At 38.3% G+C, this 20,638-nt stretch overlaps 3 protein-coding genes across 3 annotated transcripts in view; 1 reads left to right on the top strand and 2 right to left on the bottom strand.

Annotated features, from left to right (window-relative positions):
* LOC113501057 (eukaryotic translation initiation factor 2-alpha kinase 1-like) overlaps positions 1-2,397 on the bottom strand; it is a 21,029-nt gene extending 18,632 nt beyond the window's left edge. Inside the window, exon 1 of the mRNA XM_026882047.1 lies at positions 2,132-2,397. Coding sequence (XP_026737848.1) covers positions 2,132-2,192 — 61 coding nt within the window. The 5' untranslated portion in view covers positions 2,193-2,397. The remainder of the gene's footprint in view (positions 1-2,131) is intronic.
* A 444-nt stretch (positions 2,398-2,841) lies between these two features.
* LOC113501336 (methyltransferase-like protein 13) lies at positions 2,842-13,761 on the top strand. Its single transcript, XM_026882459.1, is given in 11 exon segments — positions 2,842-2,922; positions 2,925-2,973; positions 3,085-3,529; positions 3,531-3,641; positions 3,885-4,025; positions 4,305-4,423; positions 9,846-10,026; positions 10,617-10,794; positions 11,201-11,509; positions 11,797-11,925; positions 12,238-13,761. Coding segments are annotated over 11 exon segments (1,977 nt in total). The 5' UTR covers positions 2,842-2,882; the 3' UTR covers positions 12,513-13,761.
* Positions 13,749-20,638, bottom strand: part of LOC113501335 (SUN domain-containing ossification factor) — a 77,724-nt gene continuing 70,834 nt past the window's right edge. Inside the window, exons 3-4 of the mRNA XM_026882458.1 lie at positions 15,486-17,553; positions 13,749-15,164 (exon numbers count right to left, since the gene is read on the bottom strand). Of these exons, the coding sequence (XP_026738259.1) occupies positions 14,064-15,164; positions 15,486-17,553 (3,169 nt within the window). The 3' untranslated portion in view covers positions 13,749-14,063. The remainder of the gene's footprint in view (positions 15,165-15,485; positions 17,554-20,638) is intronic.

Here is a 20,638-nt window from a genome sequence, read left to right as displayed (position 1 = left end):
GCAAGTGGGTGGAAGTCTTCGCTCTCATCGAAGCTACAGCAGAGACGTGTGCTAAAACTTTGGTCCAATGAGGTATTTATGAGATTCGTCTTCCTAGGCGGATGATTTCTGATAACGGAGTGCAATTCGTTGCAGACGTTATGCAAAAAGCGATGTATGTTCTAGGTGTGAAACAAAGCCTGGTGCCCTTATATCACCCACAGGCGAATCCAGTCGAGCGAAAGAACAGGGACCTAAAGGCTCAGCTCGCCATCTTAGTGGAAGGTCGCCATCAGACTTGGCCAGAGGTATTACCGTTTGTACGGTTTGCTTTTAATAGTTCAGTGACTACATCCACGGATCGTACCCCAGCTTACTTGACGTTCGGTCGTGAGCTGCGGTCACCCTTAACTGCTCAGGCAGATCTCCGAGTAGTGGTGGAATCGGAGAATTTTGTTCCCCAAATTACGCCTTATCTGCTGAAACTCGCAGATACCGTCTCGACGGCCAAAGAGACTCTGGAACGGCAGCAAGATGTCCGTAAGTCATATGCCGATAAGTGTCGGTCGTCAGTCATGATTACAGGAAGGAGACTTAGTCCTAATGCGAACCCATACTCTCAGTAACGCATCAAAAGGTGTCACCTCGAAATTTAATCCGAAACGGGATGGACCGTACGTCGTCTCTAAAAAGGTGAGTCCTACTACATTCCTCCTAGCTCATGATAAGACAGGAGAAATCATCGGCAAGTATCACGTATCAGATTTGCGTCCTTACCATGCTAGGGAGGGTGAATGTCCTGAGCCGATTATCCCTAAACGTAATAGAGGTCGCCCTCGAAAGGTGACCTAACCGCAGCGCTTTTCTTGTATTTGACCACTCGGAGTACCTTCCGCTGGTCAAAAGGGGGAGAGTGTAACGCCCTGCCCAACCGTCGTTTCTATGTTAACATAGCGCGTACGCGGGAATTCTTTCCTTCCTCCCGCTCCCGTCCCGCTCCCGCCCCGCGCAGGACGACGCGCGATGTCGCTCGCCGCTCGCGTGATCGACAGTTCGCTCCCGCCAACCGCCGCAGCGCGCACGAAATCGTTGCGCTCGCGACCGTTACTAGTTATTAAGAATATTTACTGTGTATGAACATTGTGTGCCTGAATAGACTATTTTTAACTCTAATCTTGGTTTTTACTTCAATTTGCGGAACCCAGAACTCAAACGAATGTTATAGTTTTAATTAATACTGATGATATATCACATATTTAATAATTATAATGGTATTTAGAACCTATATCAGAGCACAATTATTATTAAAATATCAATTAAAAAACTGGATATAGAAAGTCTTAAAGAGACTGTATGCACAGTGTTATGTCAGTCACTTTATATATTTAAATAAAGGTAAACAAAATGTACCTTTATTTAATGGTCACCATGCCACTTAATGCAGCATGCCATAATATATGTTAAGTTTCAACATGGAATACTTATTTGTATAATCCATGAATGTTTTTTGTGTCTCTGTACATGATTTCTAAGTATGCTTATTCCTGCAATAGGTGTTCAAAGTAAGTATGGATGACACAACCATACCAATAATTAAATTAACAGTGGCAGGCCTCTTACGAAAAAGATTTTCAGTGAAGTTAATTTATCAAATGGCTACATATGGGACTATACCCAATATTTTTTTTTAATTACTTATAAGTGGGTTAAAACATCATTTAAACAATCTTAGTCTTAATATCTATTTGATATATTGTATGTTTAGGAAGATTTGTTAGGCCATATAAAGATTGCATCATTATTTTGAAAAATAGTATTATTAAATTAAGTAAGTATATGTGAAATAAGATAGATGATAAGAAAATTTTCCAATATTGTTGACATATCAAAACTTCAAATGTTATGTCTATACTGTACATGTTAACTGAATGTTTAAAAGTTTGAAGATATAAATAGTAAGTAGGATAATGATATAACTGGTCGCTGACAGGGATTGACGTGAAGACAACTAATGAATTTTAAATACGTGGTTCAATGGTATCAGATACAATGTGATGTTCAAGGCTATAAGATCTTGTATCACATGCTGAAAATAAAGTAAATAAACACGTAACTAGGTCATTAACTAGGTTATTTAGTACATATTCCTTACCCAAATCGAAAGCCTTGATCGTCGCTAAAGCCTGCCATTTATCCTGCTGTTTGTCTTCCATGGTGATAGTTTTTTGTGATCACAAACCAAAATATTGCAGCCAAGACTTAATTTCTACAAAGTCCCAAAAGACCATTTTATTCAAGCCAAAGTCATTCCTTATCCGAGATTACACACAACATTTAAACTAACTAAATCAACATTTTACGTAAATATTTAGAATCACAAACACTCCAATTAATTTCACACACACGATTTTACTTTTTGGAACTAAAACTTTTTCTATAGACAACATACAAGACGTCAGACACTTAAATGACACTGACAAAGTCATTGGTAGTGTTACGCAAAGAGTACACTTCGAAATAAAATGAAAAAGTTTTTGAATTTTTAATTAATTTACGGAGTTAAATAATACGATAAATAACTTCATTCAGCTGAATATAACATTAAAATATGTCTCAAACTTTTTAGCCAAACAGAAGTTGGTGACAATTAAATTAGTTAAGTATATTTTAATAAATTACTGTATGTGAATAATATAAATAAAAAAACGACGTGTAATTAGTCATAGTGATATATTTTTACGCGTAGATTTTTCTTTTACAAAAAACAGTGAACATTTGAAGAGAAGACAGTTATATCACAGATCACTGGTAACACTCACACAAGTTAAGGTTTTTGACAGAAAAACAAACCAAATAAGTCCATGCATGTGCGACTCTTTTATTTGTAAAAGATATTGATCAATATGAATTTACTACCAAAAAGCCACAAAGAATTTAGCGAGAAGGATATTGGAATAAATTCTTCAAGAAACGTGGGAACCAAGCCTTCGAATGGTAGGTTATAATTTAAAATTGTAGTTTGCAAAACAAATGTGTTTTGCGCTTTAATTTTTCGATTTTACTGCTTCAAAAAGGTTAATGCATTGTGGAATATAAATTTTACAGGTATGGAGAATATTTAGAACTGTGCGGACAGCTGCATAAGTACATAAAACCGAGAGATGTCATATTAATACCGGGTTGCGGTAACTCGGGACTGAGTGCCGACCTATACGATGTCGGCTATGAACACATCACTAACATTGATGTTTCAGAAGTAGTTATCAAGCAAATGAAAGCCATAAATTCTCATAGAACAGGAATGAAGTTTCTCTGTATGGACGCTTTGAACACAACATTTTCCGACGATGAATTTAATGTAGTTCTCGACAAGGGTACATTAGATGCTCTAATGCCGGATGACTCCGAGGAAACGGTAAAGTCCATAGACAAATACTTTCACGAGATCAAAAGAGTTTTGAAGCTTGGAGGTCGGTTTGTGTGTATAACTTTGCTACAAAGCCATATACTTAGCAAGTTGTTGGAAACTTTTTGCGATAACTCGTGGATGTTTCCGCGTGGTGAGATGTCACGAGGCTGAGGAGAAGAATGCGGAGAATGCTGACGGTCCAACTCTGCCAGTGTTTGTTGTTGTCGCCACCAGTTCAGAGCAATGCCACAAAGGTAAGTTACATTGATACAAGTTGTATGGTATAATTAACTTTTTAAACTGTCTTCAAATGTTTGATATTACTGTCCATAATCCTCAGTCCTACTGGGCATGGAAAATCTTTTGCATAGAAATATCATTAACTTGCCAACTGACTACAGAGTTCTATTAGGTTCAATTAATTGATACTTCCAGTCTTTAGAAATCATTGTTAATTTTACTGCACTCATAGTAAAAAAAAAACTATGTATATTTTCAGATTCTTGAAGTATGTATGGCTGGAGACAAGATGATAAGGCTACAGACAGCAGATGAGGTGAAGAGCTATGTCAAGTCTGCCCAAGATACCGCATTTGTCACCAATGGACTTGCCAAGACCAGTCTCGATGAAGATGAAGTAAGTACTTATCCCTGAATCAAATTGTTATTATTCTTTCATACATTGTGTTTAGACTAATCACAGCAATATTTTCTGTGTGAATTAAGTTATTGTTATAAGTTTTCCAAAAATGCTTTTTGGAAGTTGTGTACATTTATAGTGAAAAGTTATTCCTTATTATTTCTTTTACCATCTAAACCAAAATGGTTAATATGCTTTTTGAACTTCTCAAAAATTATTTTAAAATTTGGCTATTTGCAAATATTTGTAATTTAAAAATAACATACTTCATCTCAGGTATCCTTGGATCTAATGCAACCGGGCGATGACAACCCACGGTACACATTATATGTGGTTGACCAGAAGCGGTCACAGGCTATCAACAAATATGCAGTATTCATTGTCCCGCAAGGCAGGTCAGTTATAGAATAGATACTGGTCTTAATTTATATTCATTCTTAGTGCTAAAATAAATACAAATAATACCTTCACAATGTTCAAATCCCAGCCTGAACAGTCTGAACCTGAGACTACTGGCTAAATGCGCCATTCAGTTTTTCTTAATAAGCCAACCAAGAGTTTAAATTGGTTTATTCAATCATGACTCGTCTTGTGGCGCTTATCTGCTATCTGAGTGCTTCATCAGTAATTAGGAAAATGTTCAACAGGAAAAGTAAATGAGTGAATAGTAAATTATCTTGAGTTCTTCTACATTTCATCTCACCAAATAATACGGTAAAAAAAAATAGTTCCACTTTATCCAAAGAAAAGCTATATTTCATCTTACCAAAGGATAAAAGTCGGAAAAAGCAAATGGAATCTCCATATTAGATATACCTAGTGGTATTTTCAATAATAAATTACGGAAAAAAATCTAACTTAGGCAAATGGACCATGATCCCGAAGATTAATTTGATTATTTTAAAACTGTTAACTCTCGCATAATCAGATAACACTATTAAAAATATTTTCTACCTCGGTATGTGTTTACCTCAGTAACATGTTCTCGGCGTGAATATAAAACTGTAAAAACATAGGTAGTGCAATATAGTAGTGTCAAAAATAGCGGCAATGCGTAAACAGCGCCCACGTAGCAACATTTATCGAGAAAGAGGATCTTTATATACATACAGGTTAATTGTTTGTCCGTGAATATGGATTTTTAAAAGTAATTTCACATTTTAATCTTCGTCGGATGACATACGTACCGACCGACCGTTGGATCGTAAGTTCAAAATCCTGCCTATCCTACTCATTTTGCAAGTGGCGTAGGTTCAAATCCCGCTACACTAACATTTTGATACAATTGAAATATTAAGTTTACCATAAAATTTGACTTAAGTCATCATCATTGACCTAGCCTTTTCCCAACTATGTTGGGGTCGGCTTCCAGTCTAACCGGTTTCAGCTGAGTACCAGTGTTTTACGAGGAGCGACTGCCTATCTGACTTCCTCAACCCAGTTATCTGGGCAACACGATAGATACCCCTTGGTTAGACTGGTTGTCAGACTTTTCAAGCTTCTGACTACCTGTAACGACTGTCAAAGATGTAGGATTAACAGCCGGGACCCACAATTTAATGTGCCTTCCGGAACACAGAGGAACTCGTTATGACAAAGATGGTCACCCATCTACGGACCAACCGCGTCAAGCGTAGCTTAACCTGTGATCGATTCACTTCTGCGGTTATAGCTTAGCCACGAGCTCCTCCTCCTAAAATTAGACTTAATTGTATTAAATAAATACTCGAGGAAGAAAATACGGTTAGTAAGTTACGGCTAGCTCTATGATTTTCAATTTTGTTTATATTGTACTAACAGCAATCGATCAAAAAGTGCTCGAAAATAAAATAAGATTTCCTGTCGTATTTTGTTTAATCCGATCTTTGAAGTTTGTTCTTAAAATGAAAGTCTTAACCTTGTACATATTTACTCAAAGGAAACTGTTCTTTTAATATTCGTTGAGCGAATCCAGGGGCTTAAACTAGTATGAAGCAGCATTTATGAAGGTGCGCCTGGACGCACGTATCCACTTCTCAATATTGGAGTCACTGGACGAACGAGCGTGAAAATAGTGCATTCATAAAACCGATATAGAAATATTTTCAAGTCAGTCTGAAAGTTTCTGTGTTTAAAATTATAGTTGCACTTCAAAAGGATATTGACAGCTGAATTTAATTGGGTAGGTATAAAATGCCTTATTTATATTTTCACTGTGACTCTATTTAAATAAATGTGGGTTTAACAAAATTTACTTTACTTTAATCAGTTTTTTTTTTATTTTCATGTAAGTTTTTAGAAGAGTAACTTGTATAACTTCGAAATGAAGTTTTTATAAGAATAAAAAAATTTAAGGTAAGGAAAAATATTTATAAACTAAGTCTAAGTTTATTTAGCTATTTGAGCTTAAAGACTAACATTGATAATAATTATTATTTTCTGTTAAGGTGAGCATAAACTGTGATATATTTCACACGACGATATCGCTCACACGACACCTCTCTTCTCTCTCTTAGCAAATCTAATCAATTTATTAAACCTAGGTATTTAGCTCAGATCGGTGTTGAACCGTCCTTCAAATAAATCTGGAAGGATTTATGACATGTCGTAACGAGCAGTAACGACAGATATATTTCATATTCGCGCTCCGGAATCTATTTGTGGGTGTGTATGAGTGATGGCAACACCGTGTCATTATTTTTGCACTTGCAAGTATTATTATTAAAATATGTTATGAGAACTGTGATTTGCAGTTTAATTTGGTTTTCTCGACAATATTGAGCTCTCTACTCTCTAGATAAATTTAAGTTAAAAATAATTTTAGTTTTTATCGAGCTTGGAAAGAATGTGGTTCTACATGCTTGATTTCAGTCGCTGCAAGTTATACAGTATTACCCCCTAAGTTGCAAAAATTATGTACCCCGCCCGACGCAAAAAAGTATAAGTCTAGCGTGTCTGTCTGTCTGCGGCATCATGGGTCCCGAACGGATCCAACGTTTTCAATTTAGTTATTCTGTATTGAAGTTGAGTGTTCTAAGACATGTTTGATAAAAATCAGACGAGCCATTTAAAAGTTGTGAAATTTTTAACAGTCCTTTTTTCAATGACCTTCATGTAATTTAATAGCGTGACATCAGTGTATAAATTTCAAGAAGTGAGTCGACACAAGTTCTTTCTAACGTATTTTTTTAGTGTTCAGATCAGGGACCGGCCGGATACTCATTGAAAGGGTTTTTGAAGGGGTTTTTTTAAGCGCTTCAAGAAAAAACCCTTTGACATATGTTACACCTTCGAACGGATTACTGGAACCCTGTTCTGAACAGGTTACCCTTTCACTACCCTGTAACACTGTAACAGGGTAACCCACTCCAACCTAAGACAGTGTAATATGCACTCTTTATCATAGACATTAGTTTGAAAATAGTATAACCACGAGCGCACGTGACATCTTACCGCCCAGCGGCGACATTGTTGCATTTACCGAGCGACTTGTAAACATGGAATAAAAATCATTGTGGATATGATCTTACAGTTTAATTTTGCTTGTCGCACATTTCAAACGATGTGATATATATTTTTCGTGTCTATACTAATTGTAGACCAGGGTCGATAATTTTTAAAACCAAATAAAATAATAGTAGGATGAAACCCATTAGAAAAGGAGGGGAATATTATAACAATGAAAGGAAAAATAATTTACGGGCGATCTGAGGTCGGGAAGGGGGTGAGAGTGACGTTTGAAGAGTAAAAAACGGATTTTCTCGATTTCCGGCAAAACTAAAATTCGTATCGAAAAAAGTCAAATAGCAAAGTTGTAGGAAATAAAAAGATCTAAAACTTTTGTATTTACATTTTTTTCACTCAACCTCAAAATTTATGTGAAAAATCCAAAAAACCAAGATTGTGGTTTTTTATTTTCATCTTTTACAAAAATTTATTTTTGTAACGAAATTTGGTGAAAACTTACTTTTTTGTGTCCCAAATACGCTGTAATTTATCGGATTAAAAAATTTATTTTTTCACCTTATTTTGAATTAATATAAAAAAACACTCTAATTTTCAATCGAAAATTCACCCGTGAAATCTTCTCAGAAAATGCAAAAAATGAAAAAAAACTTATATTCGATTTTTTTTTAAATTATTATAAATAATTTCATCTAAAAAATTTGATCTCATTTTGTGTTCAATAGACCAATAATCTAGGAAGGTTTAAGGCTAGGTATATAAAATTACGCTGCAACTAATAGGAGAGAAGATTTAATGGAAAATGTGGCAAATACGGGGAAAAATATTAATCTTCGAGGGCATTCGTTCAAATATTCCTAACTTATATCTTCTAACCACGCGGACGAAGTCGCGGGCAACAGCTAGTTACCTATATGGCTGGTTTTCTTATCATGCTGACGCGAAGTTTCGCGCGTAGGTAGTTTGTCCGAGAGGCGCGAGTCGCGGCGCGACGCCTCGGCGATAGAAGAAAATCAGTTGTAGTCTTAGTAAAGCAATGAGGGGCCGCTAGGGTGCAAGTATGCAGCTCAAGTTTAGTGGGTAATTCAGGGTAACACGAATAAAAGCCTTTCGTGAAGGTAACCACTTCAAAGGGTTAAGTTATTGAAGGGGTTAACCCCTTCACGTGGTTACCATAATGAAGGTGTTAACCATTTCGCTGGGTTTCGAGGATGTAACTCGAACAAAAGGTAACACTGCGATATGAGTTACCCCGTGTACGGGTTACCCTGTCAAACGGCTTAACTCTAAAGTGGGGTTGTCCCTGGTTCAGATAAAGACAAAAATACGTGTTTCATATTTTATATATTATCTCATTACATATTTGACGGAGTAAAATGACTTAACTCGTCAGAATATATTTTACCTTACTTACTTACTTCAAAATTCAAATATACCTACTTAGAAGCATATCAATTAACTTGCTCACACAATGTTGGCCACTGCCTCACTTTCCCGCCAATGACACGTTAAAATCATCTGACACACCCGCATTGTTTGCTGCACGTTTAAATTTGGAACTGTTGATCAACAATATGCGCACGAGTTGATGAACTCGTTACAAAGATATTTGTTTCAAACCGATATGTTTTTGTAAACATGTGTGAAATATTGGAGTATTTTCTTCTGTACTTTATGTGTGTAAATACACAATACGTATGTATCTACTTTGAGGTGTTAAATGTATTGAACACGAAAATATACTACTCTGTTTTCTAGTAAAACGTTTTGTTTTTAAAACTTTGAGGGGGAATTAGGATGCAATATTTTTTCAATGTCTTGTTATTAATGAAAAGTATTAGTCATCAGACCGGTCAAGTGCGAGACTGGCGAGAAGAAGGGTTCCATAGAAAAAGGCTAAAAAACCGCCAAACCAAACACCAAAGCAACAAAAATTGCTAAGGAATGTGGAAATTTCAACTGTCTGCTCGGACTAGGACAGCCAGTTTAGCCTTTGTGGTTTTTGCGTTAAAGCATCAATAAATCCATACATACAAACATTCGCGTTTATAATACTAGTAGGATACCAAACAAAAATGAACTTTACTCGTACATGTACTCAGGGCCCCGATTCTGCTATTTACAATGGCCGATGAATAAATGGCAATTGGATTAAATTTGAAATTATTCCTATTTACTTAAGCATTTTGCTAACACAATGATTAGAAATTAATTGTAGTTATCTTAAGTCTGCCGTCCCGTACTGAATTTCCAATTATTGTGTAGGAAAAAAGCTTGAAAGAATACGAAAAGTGTCATTTTAAGCCAATTTTGAATAGCAGAATCGGGGCCCAGATAAAGCGTATAATATCATAATGATCTGCTTTCTCCTAGGGAGTCGGAGTGGTTATTCGGCACACCGGCAGGTCGACGTCAGCTGCAGGACTCGGCGCGGTTCGGGCGGCTCATCGTGGCCGTGCTGCGGAGAGGACACAAGTTCGCTTCCCTGGACGCTGTGAAGGAAGAACTGGCGCACGCAGCCAAGATGCTGGCACCGCTAGGGTTTACTGGGCAGGTAGATATAGGAATTTTTGTTTTGGTTTTAATGGGAATTGAATTTGGTTCTCCAAGATGTTTTGTATGTGAAGAATCTTGTCATCATCATACTAATTCTAGCCAAGGCTGGGCTGATGTGAAGAATCTGGGATATTAAAATATAACGAGTAAAGGAGACAGGAGTACATCCAATTGAGGTCAACCAACCTACCGCAAAATTTTGTATATGTCAAATTATTCCTATGAAACTAACACTTGATAAGAATAATTTGAGATTTCTCGTTTGCCATTGTCATTTTAAGATGTCGATATCACTGTCAAAATTACATTTACCCCTTGTAAAAATAACAAAGAAAGTTATCTTTCGTATGGCTTTTCCTGATGTTGTATGTCTACCCTTTTTTTTCGTAAGGCGGGGAATCCTCATGGACCGCCACTCCCTCGGGGGAGGGAATGGGTAGTGTCAGACTCTTATTGACTAAACCTGAACCGCCGTACTACATCATCCGCATTTTTGTGTCGGTGTATAGCAATGCGTTACAATCTACTACACACAGGTTATAATGTATACCTACCGGGTATTAAACTCTTACGTCTATCCCCTCTTAGATCCCGTTCCTGTCGCTTGGCAGTGACGTGGGCCGTCGCGTGAAGGTGTTCGAGGGCTCGTCGCAGTTCTCGGGCGGCTACGTGGTGGAGGATGTGGATGTAGAGGGCGCCACTCACCGCCGCCTCGAGTTCCTGGATAACCAGTTCCTAGTCCAGTCTGAGGCGAAGATGAAGACAAGTGAGTTTCATGGTATACTAGATGTTGTTCGCGGCTTGGACGGTGTAGAAGTTGGTTGGCAAATAAATGAATGATTTAGCCTCTATTAACTAACGGATGAAAGTAGCCTGTGTGTTAATCGAAGGTCAGCCTGCATAAGAAATTTCTCTCTCTCTTCTCTCTCCAGCCGTTTGGGTATGAATCGAATAACGCACATACTGTCGCATTTATAGATATTTTTTGAACAATTTAATGAATATCTTTGTTTGTTTTTGGTCATCTTCACATTTTTTTTCAATTCGCATGTTTTCTCCTAGTAGAATTGTAGGTATACCGGAGTAATATTTGGAATTGTAATTAAAACAAGTCTGCTAAAATTTCTTACCAATTTTACCCTTTTTATAACGAACTACTTTATCTTCTACAGTAAAAAAGAAAAACAAAACGAAGCTGGTGGTGGACTTCGGTCACATATCTCTGTACCACTCGTTCATGTGTGTGGGGGTCCAGCTCTCCCGCGCTGAGGACTTCACCAACGTGGCCGTCCTCGGCCTCGGCGGGGGCAGCCTCTGCATGTTCCTCAGGAAGTGCTACGACGACCTCAAGGTCACGGCCGTCGACATCGACCCTGCGATGCTGGACATAGCCAGGGACCACTTTGAATTACAAACGGATGATAATTTGGAAGTCCAAATCAAAGATGGATTGGATTTTTTGAAGGATGAGATTAAGAATGGTAAGTTTTTGTTCATACTTATATGGTATACGGGTTTAGCCACGCATGTTTATCGAAATCACAATCAATATCACTGAACTAATAGCAGCCCTGTGGCAAAACGTTCACTGCTTAAAGGCTAAGTTCAGTTTGTATATATTTTTAACTGCATTCTGCTGTCGATGCTTTCGATTTTCGGTACATTTCTACTGTAACGCTATTTTTCCTTAATGCAACAAGCTTCCTTTTGCAATTTGCCTGAACACCAACATTATTTTAACTCACCTACGTTTACTTATGATATCCAGGCAAGCACTACGAGGCGGTGTTATTCGACATGGACAGCAAGGATCCAACGCTGGGGCTCTCGTGTCCGCCCAAACAGTTCCTCGAAGACTCTGTGCTGGAAGACGTTAAGAATGTACTTACCGAACATGGTATGTGCCTTTTAAAGCTAATATTCATTCAGATTTGGCGTTTCTCCTACCCTTTAATCTCGATTATGATATTCTATGTGATACGTGCATAGTTTAAGTAGATTTTTATTTCGGATGAATCAGCGAATTTATCATTGCATCATTCTATAAAGGTATTTGAAAATAGCCTTAATATTAGCAATTATCCAAATAATAAATTCTACTATATCAGGAAATGATAGAAAAAGTTTTGTCTATTATACCATGGGAACTTTAGTCACGACCAATCTTTCATCTCCTAAATTTCACTTAAATATTTTAACCTTCTTTCAGGTCACTTCATATTAAACCTCGTCTGCCGCGACACGGAGTTGCAACAATCTATAATGAATACTCTCAAAAAGCATTTCAAACACTTGACAACAGTGAAACTGTATGAAGAAGTCAACGAGATCGTGTTGGCGACGAACAGCAATAGCGTTTACACTACCGATGCCTTCGACCTGGCCATTAGGGAACTCAATACTGCGGCGAGGAATAAGAAGCTTGTCAGCGTCCGATGTGTCGACTTGAAGGATTTCTTGCAGTCCGTCACTATTATTTCGTAAGAGTTTTAGACTTCAGAAGGCCTGGGTGATGCTTCAGAAATAATAAGAATTATTAAGGATATCGAGGGTGTACCCTGTGGTGTAGTGTCAGATATGCGGGGCACACGAGACTAGAAATTGTAAGGCAGAGAGGTTTGAAGACCTTCGCTCAGCTGTGGGATCTTACACAGGCTAATAAAAAATGGATATCATTTACCCTTATAACAATTTTATTACTACACATAGTCTAATTTAAGTTTTTTTAGACGAGATCGAACTGTACTATGAATATTCACATGACACGAGAATTGGAGACGAAGAGAAGTGTGAGGGTAATGATTTCCATAATTTGTATTATAATTCTCCGAAACATCCCCTGCTTCGACAACGTTATAACACAAAACTTTAACTTGTCACTTCAGTACATTTGAGTGAGCGACTCAGAGTTATCGCGCACAGAAATGTAACTTATATACAGGCCCAGAATGTATGTTTTAACTTATCAGGATTGAAAGGCAAGACTTCTAAATATCTGGTGTGTCATAGAGTTGGTCCCATATGTTTATCAATAACTCCCTTTTTACTAGTTGTAACAATACGGACTTTAGCGATAGGTTTTATCCACTTTTGTAGTCGACTATATAAAACATTATCTATATTACTTAGATGTAAACAATGTATTTTATTATGAATATTTATTGTAGATAGTATTTTTGTCCTTAGACGGATATTTTCTGACGTTCGCTCGCTACTCTTGGTTTGTAGATTTTTCAGAAACGTTTTACACAACATTTTGTGCGTCATAAGAAATAGAAATACTTTCATCTAGTTAATCGTCCAAGAAACATGCTGATATAAAAATCTGTTTATTCGAACCGAGGCAGAAAGACATCACATGAAGCTGATATCACGTTGCTTTTATATTTTAAAATATATAATACTTATGTTGTTGATATGTTTACTATTGTGTTAAGAATAATTGTTATTGTTTTGTAAATATGATTAAGTTGTTTTTAATATGTAACAAGATATTTTTGTTTCACTCTGAGTTGTCGTATATATTATGTTATGTCATAAAATTTGTTAGTGATCACGATATTGTAATTCAAAAAGATATCGTTTAATTGTACTCGTCATAGTGTAGCCATAGATATTTTTGTAACATTCTTCAATATATCATTAAATCTAAATGAACTGTAACTGTGTAGTATATTTTACTGTGATAATGTAAGTTTTCTGTGAAATAAAACTACAGAATAAAATTAATGCATTTAATGCCGTTTCTTTGTTTACCGATCGCTCCCCACTCGAGACTAGCACTCGTCTTTCCAATTTCACATTATTGTCGCCATTCAACATTACATCCACAAGCAAACATTATCGCATAAAATTAAAATTTAACACGCTAACAATTAGGCTCCCTAATTTATCACAATTGGCACCTATGAGGTCTACTAACAACAAATATACAATAATTTAAACATTAATATTCGCAATGAAATAAATTACAATAGCGACACGCTTAATACTTTAAGCGGAATACACGACACTGTTAAATTACAAATATGTCCCTCAAAACACCTTCTTCAATATGTTCTTCAGACTTTTCTTCTTCTTGCTAGCAGTGTTGTCGTGGTCCTGCTGGCCGTTCTGCGAGATCTCGGTGGAGTCGGACCACATGCTGGCGGTGGGCGACTCGGAGGCCGCCTTGCTGCCCAGCCCGCCGTTGTACAGCGCGTCGGGAGCGCGCGGGCCCGCGCCGCCGCCCGCCGCGCCGCCCGCGGCCGCACTGCCCGCGCTGCCCGCGCTGGCCGCGCTGGCTCCGCTGGGCGCGCTGCGGCTGCTCTGCCGCGACAGCGTGCGCAGGAACGCCGGCGACGACAGCCGCCGCGTCTTCATGGTCTTCGTCTTCAGGTTGTTGAAGAACGACCCGTTTGTTTTTGGGAAGTCCCGCTTCGGCGGGCTGGAAGACTCGCTCTCTATGAACTCCTTCGGCTCGGTCACCGGCGCGAAGTATTCCTCCTCGTCTAGAGGAATGGGGTTATCCTGCAACTTCCCGATGCTGTCTTGTCGCGCCCACTCTTTGGGTTCGGTCTCCCCAGCTCTGTGTATTATGGAGGTCTTCCTTCTTCTGTTTTTGCGAGCGACCTGCCACTCACCCTCTTCATCTTCGTCTCGACTCATCTCCTCGGTCGATTGTCGAGCTATCTGCAACGCCTCCTCGCTGGGGCGCCGCTTTTTAGCAGAAGGAGTTTCATGTCCGCTGACGCCTTCGACGGATTTTCTTCTAATTTTATCTTGCTTCTTTTTGGCTTTTTTAATGACTGGTACAATTAAAGGTTCAGGTTTCCGTCTTCTAGAGAAGAAGTAGAAGGCTATGGCGAAAATGATGGCCTGGAACACGATGAACTTGAAGAAGTTGAGGTTCCCGAACCAGCTGTCGCGCTCGTCCATCAGCACGTGCATGGCGGCGGCCACGCGCGCCAGCTGCTCCTGCAGGCTCGTCATCTGCTCGAGGTACTTCTGTTCCCGCTCGTTGCTCTTCCGTCGCTCCTCAGTCATCTGCTGCACTGTTTTTTCGAAAGTCTTTTGCATTTCTTCTACCTGTTTCTTGTAACGCCTGCTCAGCTCCTCCAGATATTGTCCCGAAAGAGACATGTTGCGCTCCAGCGTCTGAAAATGAGAGTACATTAATATTAGAAACATACTTTGATGTTTAAAAACGTAGTTATTTGTAACTTATTTGAGTTTCACTATTCAATATATTTTGTTAGACATTTTCGTCTGATTTATCTGCACAAACAATTATATCAAGTAACGAGCTAAGGTTTAACTGATAAAATATAGTATCGGCGCCAAAGTGAATGAAGTTAGGGGTGAAAGGTTAATATCAATCAATATGAGTAATTATTTTACTAACATATAATTCTTACTTCAATCATATCAAGCCACATTTATAAAGGATGAAATATCTTTTGAGAATGTATTACTCACCTTAACTCTATTAGATAGCCTCAAAAACACAGACTCCTTCTGCAGCGTCGCCTGACCTTGATTTTGGTTCGGTAACGTGGGTGCCCCTGCAGGGGTGGGGTCCACCGCCATCTGGTCGAAATCCGATATAAAGTTATCATTGTCTATAATGATCGAGTCACTAACTTCCTCTGCACCGGCGCTGTCTTTTGGTTTCTCCGTCGTTACTTCAATTTTACCATTTTTTATTTCAGTCTTTTGAACGTTTTCTTTGTTTTCATCAGTTACTGTTTCTGTTACTTTTTCAACTTCTGTCGTAACTTCTAACGTTTCTTGTACAGGTTTCTCTTCAATCGACGGAGATTCCTCGACCTTTTCATCAACGGACTCATTTTGCTCTTTAGGCAACTCAACAGGGACAGCAGTCCCTTCGGTCACAGATTCCGCTGGTATTTTCTCTTCCGATTGCGTTGTTTCATTCGCTTTATCATCTTCGGAAGCTGTGTTCTTGTCTGGAACTAACTTTATCTCCTGTTCTGAACTCGTCTCACTATTTACAGTTTGCGGCGACTCATCCACGGTTACATTCATGGTAACATTCATTTCTGTTTCAAAACTCGTATTTAAAACAACTTTTTTTTCTTTAATAGCTAAGATATTACAGAGGGCGGCTAAATATTTCCGAGGGAACAAAGCATTCATATAAGCGACACGTTCATCACTAAACTCTATTGTCTTTGTACTTTTAAAATCAAGTCCGTACTGTTGGCAGATGCCAGTACACTTCAAAGTCTCGCGGAGGAACACTTGGCGCACTAAACTCACTAACTTGTCCGAGCTACAGCTAATTAGTTCGTACACTTCATTGTAAAGCGTCTCACTGCAATTATCACACACGATTATATGGCTGGGCGAACAACACCGTTTGTACGTTTTGTCTGTAGACGTATCGTTGTGTTCAGATGATACGTTTTTAGGAACTTCAGTTTTCACCAGCGCTTGTGCCGCCTTCTTCATGATAGACATGACTGCGTCTCTCGCGGAACCGAAAAGGTTTTTCGAGGGCTCAGTCTCGGCAGCGGGGATGTCTGGTACGTCTATTATTTCATCATCCTCATCCTCGTCAATATGAGCGGGATGCTGCGAGTTCTCCTTTTCTAGAACTTCAAACTCTGACGTGCCGTACACTTTGAATAGGGATATCGGGCAGTAGTGCTCCGATCCGTGATGTGACAGCATCTCAACTTTGATAAATTTTCCAAATAAATGCGGGAACAAATCAAAACTCTGCACGTCTCTCATGTCCTGCGCCGCAAACTGGCCGACGCTGGCCCAGTCCCGCGTCGGGAACCGGTCGCTGAAGTATACAGCGATATCTTTGGGTGTGGAGGAGAACAACTCGAAGTTGGCTATCTCTATCTTCTGGGCCTGCACAGCCTCGCAGAGCTCCACCACGAACCAGATGCGGCTGTTGCACGTGTTCAGCATGTACTCGTCCCTGTTGGGCGACAGGATCGAGCTGGCCGAGCCCGCCTCGGGGTTCACGGCGACCACCTTGGCGCCGCACGCGAGCGAAGCGTAGTTCTTCGACCGTAATTTAGTGCTTTTACTACTAAAATTCGTATTACTATGACTAGGTTGACTCGAGTGGTTTAGTACTGTGTCTTTTTTCTCGGCTTCGGCCAGCTGTTTCTGTGCCCACTCCGAGAAGGAGGGTATGTCCTCCTGGGGCGTTTCTGGTTTGACTGGAATGTTTTCTGTTTCTTGTTCTTTCGGTTCTTCGGTCTGAGATTCTGTGGTGGCATCGACATCCACTGTGGGCGCTTGAAATGCTTCCTCTACCTGTCTGGTTTCGTGCATGGGCTTAGCTTTGACGACGAGGCGTGGTTCTGTGCTTTCGTTCTCCACGTCTTCCGATGGTTTATCTGCGACATCTTCAACGTTGTCGCCGTCAATGATGGAGAATATCTTAGTGTCGTTGTGTTCTTCCGAATCGTTGACGAACAATAGTTCGTCTGGATGCCTCAATTCCAATTTGGCGTTGTCTGCTAGCGATATGAGCACTGGAGGCTGTCCGGTGTCAGGTAACCTGGAATAGACGAGAAAACAGACCATTAAAACCTGTTTTACATCATCATATACAATTTTCTGATTGAATGCTCAACAATATTTAATTTATGGCTACAAAAACAAAAATCGAATGTTACATCATAACTTTTTTCAATTGCTTTATTAACAAACTATTAATATTCACAACCACGACATGAATATTGAACAGAGAAAAAGATCAGAGTGCAGCGAAGCGAGAATATTGAACTTCTGCTATCCAAGCGATGGAAATGTGAAAAGGGAACTGTACCCTTATGATTTCCGTGTTGACGTAACATATTTCTTAGATTTTTGTCGGAACTTGGACATTCTCGTAATGTTAAATGGTCTTATATAAGGTGTCTTATAAAAACTGTGCCGCATTCCTCGGTACATGAGGTGACCGCGCCTGTGCGCGCCGGCCGCGAGCCCGCCGCCCGACAATAGATAGGCAATCTTGTTAAGATTTCATATGATTTATGTTTATTGTTCCCAATGCGGCCAATTGAAACAATCAGTATGCTCGATGGAAGCACTCGAGTTGTGTGTTTGTAAATTGAATGTGAGATCGACGTACTTTTATAATTTATATTACGTTGTCACTTCATTGGAGAATATGATAGGTTTAAAATTGATGAAGAAATATATAAACTTTAAGTAAACAAAGCCAGCGGTAGTAAGGCCATAAAAGCAAATAAGGAATTTCTAAGAAACATAATTAATGTCTAACAGCTAATTAATGATAACATAAAACACATATTTCCGGATCAATGAAATAAAAAGCTTATAATATCATAGATTACGGCACCGAATAAAAACTATTTACCGACAGTCTTCACAAAAATACATTTGTTTCAAGACAACGTAGATTCATAGCTATACGCTCATACACTAGCGAAACGTATAATTTGATACGCCACCGCAGAGCTCAAATTCGTTATATTCGACGGCTAAAATCAATAAGCCTTGTGAGACACAAGAAATTCAATATCTGTTGCCAATACCTTTTTTTTCGTTACAAAAATATAAGGTACCAGTTGTGTCATGAAATATTTCAATTAAAAAAGAAGCTCAAACAAACAGTCAGACAGTACCTCATATATATTTTTATGCATGTAGTAAAAAACGTTATTCCAGTATTACAAACACACTCAAATTTTATATATATGTATAGATTTATAGATAAACAACATTTTGTTTTGGGTTTATGCATTATTTATAATGCAACTATCAGACAAAATCGGTCAAGATTTGTTTGCATGAGAACTTAAATACAATTCTCCCGAATTTACAATCGCCATACTTTGACGAATAAATTATGTACCAACGATAACCTTTACACTGATCTACATCCATGTTCAGACATCTTTTTGACGTATGGGTGATGTACATTGCAGAACCTGGTGTCAGGGTTTTTAAACCGTTCGTAGGTATAGTTCGCAGGTTCTTAGACTTGATTTTTAAACACATCCTTGTCCCATCCAAAATACTCAGGTGCTCTGATTTCCTCACCATGTTTTCCTTCATCTATTAATTGTTTGTAAAACGTACAAAATAAGTAATAGGTGTATCGTATCGTGATTTCAGCCTACAACATTTGATTTTCCAACGTTCATGTACACTATCATTGCAACGCCTTTTAATATATTTACGAATATATCCGAATTCTATCGTAATTATACAATATATTAAAACAAAACACTATCATATTTTAAATGCCGCCACTAGTCAATGAAATGAAACAGTTTATTTTTGGAAAATAACACAGTGATTAGTGATAACAATTTTGTACGAGAAAGTTAAAATTTTTAGATGAATTTTGTCCTATTTATTAAAAAAAAAGTCTTAGTTTACAGGCTCAAAACGAAGCTTACATAACTACTGGGGTCAGATATGTTGACGAAGTGTGGGAGCACGTCGCTGCATCGTATAATTTAAATTTAATGCCGTTCAATAATAGACGGTATAATAAAATCTATTGTTTATTGGACACAGTTTCCGACACGGATTTAGTTATGGCATAGTTGTAAATTACGAACCGATACCTTTAAGGTGTCAAAACATTATTATTAGCCTAAAGTGTTATATTGCAGGGCAGAGGTCTCTCTTTCTGTTAATATCAACGACTAGACGAAGACTAGTATCTACCTATATGTAGAATATTAGCAATAACGCATTATCTATAACAATTGTAAATTACTATCTGTTGCTCGCGATTCCGTCCGTTATGGATTTCAGTTGACAGCGCGCGGTGGGTCCCGTTTCCGTGGAAATGCCATAATTATCCATTTCCCCCTTATATTAAAAAAAACCGCTCAGCATATATTTCATTATTTTGAATAAACATTATTGATGTCAAATTTCAAAGCCGAAGTCCAATAAAAGTTGACCCCCATTACCCCGCCCCCCCCCTCCAACGATATTTTCCACTTACAAAATTTACTTTGTCCTTTTCAGGCTCTATACTACCTGTGAACGAAATTTAATTACAATCATTTCAGTATTTTAGTCGTGAAAGCGAAACAGACAGACAGAGGTACTTTCGCATTTATAATATTAGTATGGAATTTGTAATATTAGTATGCAGTTGGAAGCTGACAGAGCATTAAACGTCGTAGAACGGCATCTATTTTCTACAACTTCAATAACACTCCTTTAAAAGGCCGTGGTAGATGGTTTACACAGACTAATAGTTCACATGGTTATTTTATAGATCGAAAGTTTGATTGACAGTAGAAATATCCATCAATCACAATCGGTCGCACAATTCTAAGCGATTGAATCTTTTGTATAGTGAACCGTACCCAATAGTATTGATAAGCTGACAAGCTTTAAATACATTTTCATATAATATTATTCGATAATTTATTGGAAACTTGTCACTTGAAAGTGATTCCTTCTGGGAAATCTTAAAAGCGTTTTGCTATTCGCTGTGTAGAGGCCTAGTTTCTACACTTTCTTTCCGTAATCTATGTTACTTTGGTTATCAATTTGAATCTGCATTTTATCGAAGTAACAGAATATTTCTCTCTCACCCTCAAGCGGCTTTATCCGCAAGGGTTACAGTGGCGCCGGTGTTCAAAAGG

The sequence above is a fragment of the Trichoplusia ni genome, chromosome 15 (genome assembly GCF_003590095.1).
Source record: "Trichoplusia ni isolate ovarian cell line Hi5 chromosome 15, tn1, whole genome shotgun sequence".
In the NCBI taxonomy this organism is placed as follows: Eukaryota; Metazoa; Arthropoda; class Insecta; order Lepidoptera; family Noctuidae; genus Trichoplusia; species Trichoplusia ni.
Note: the sequence above shows the minus strand (reverse complement) of the source record. Positions and strands in the feature narration are given on the sequence as shown.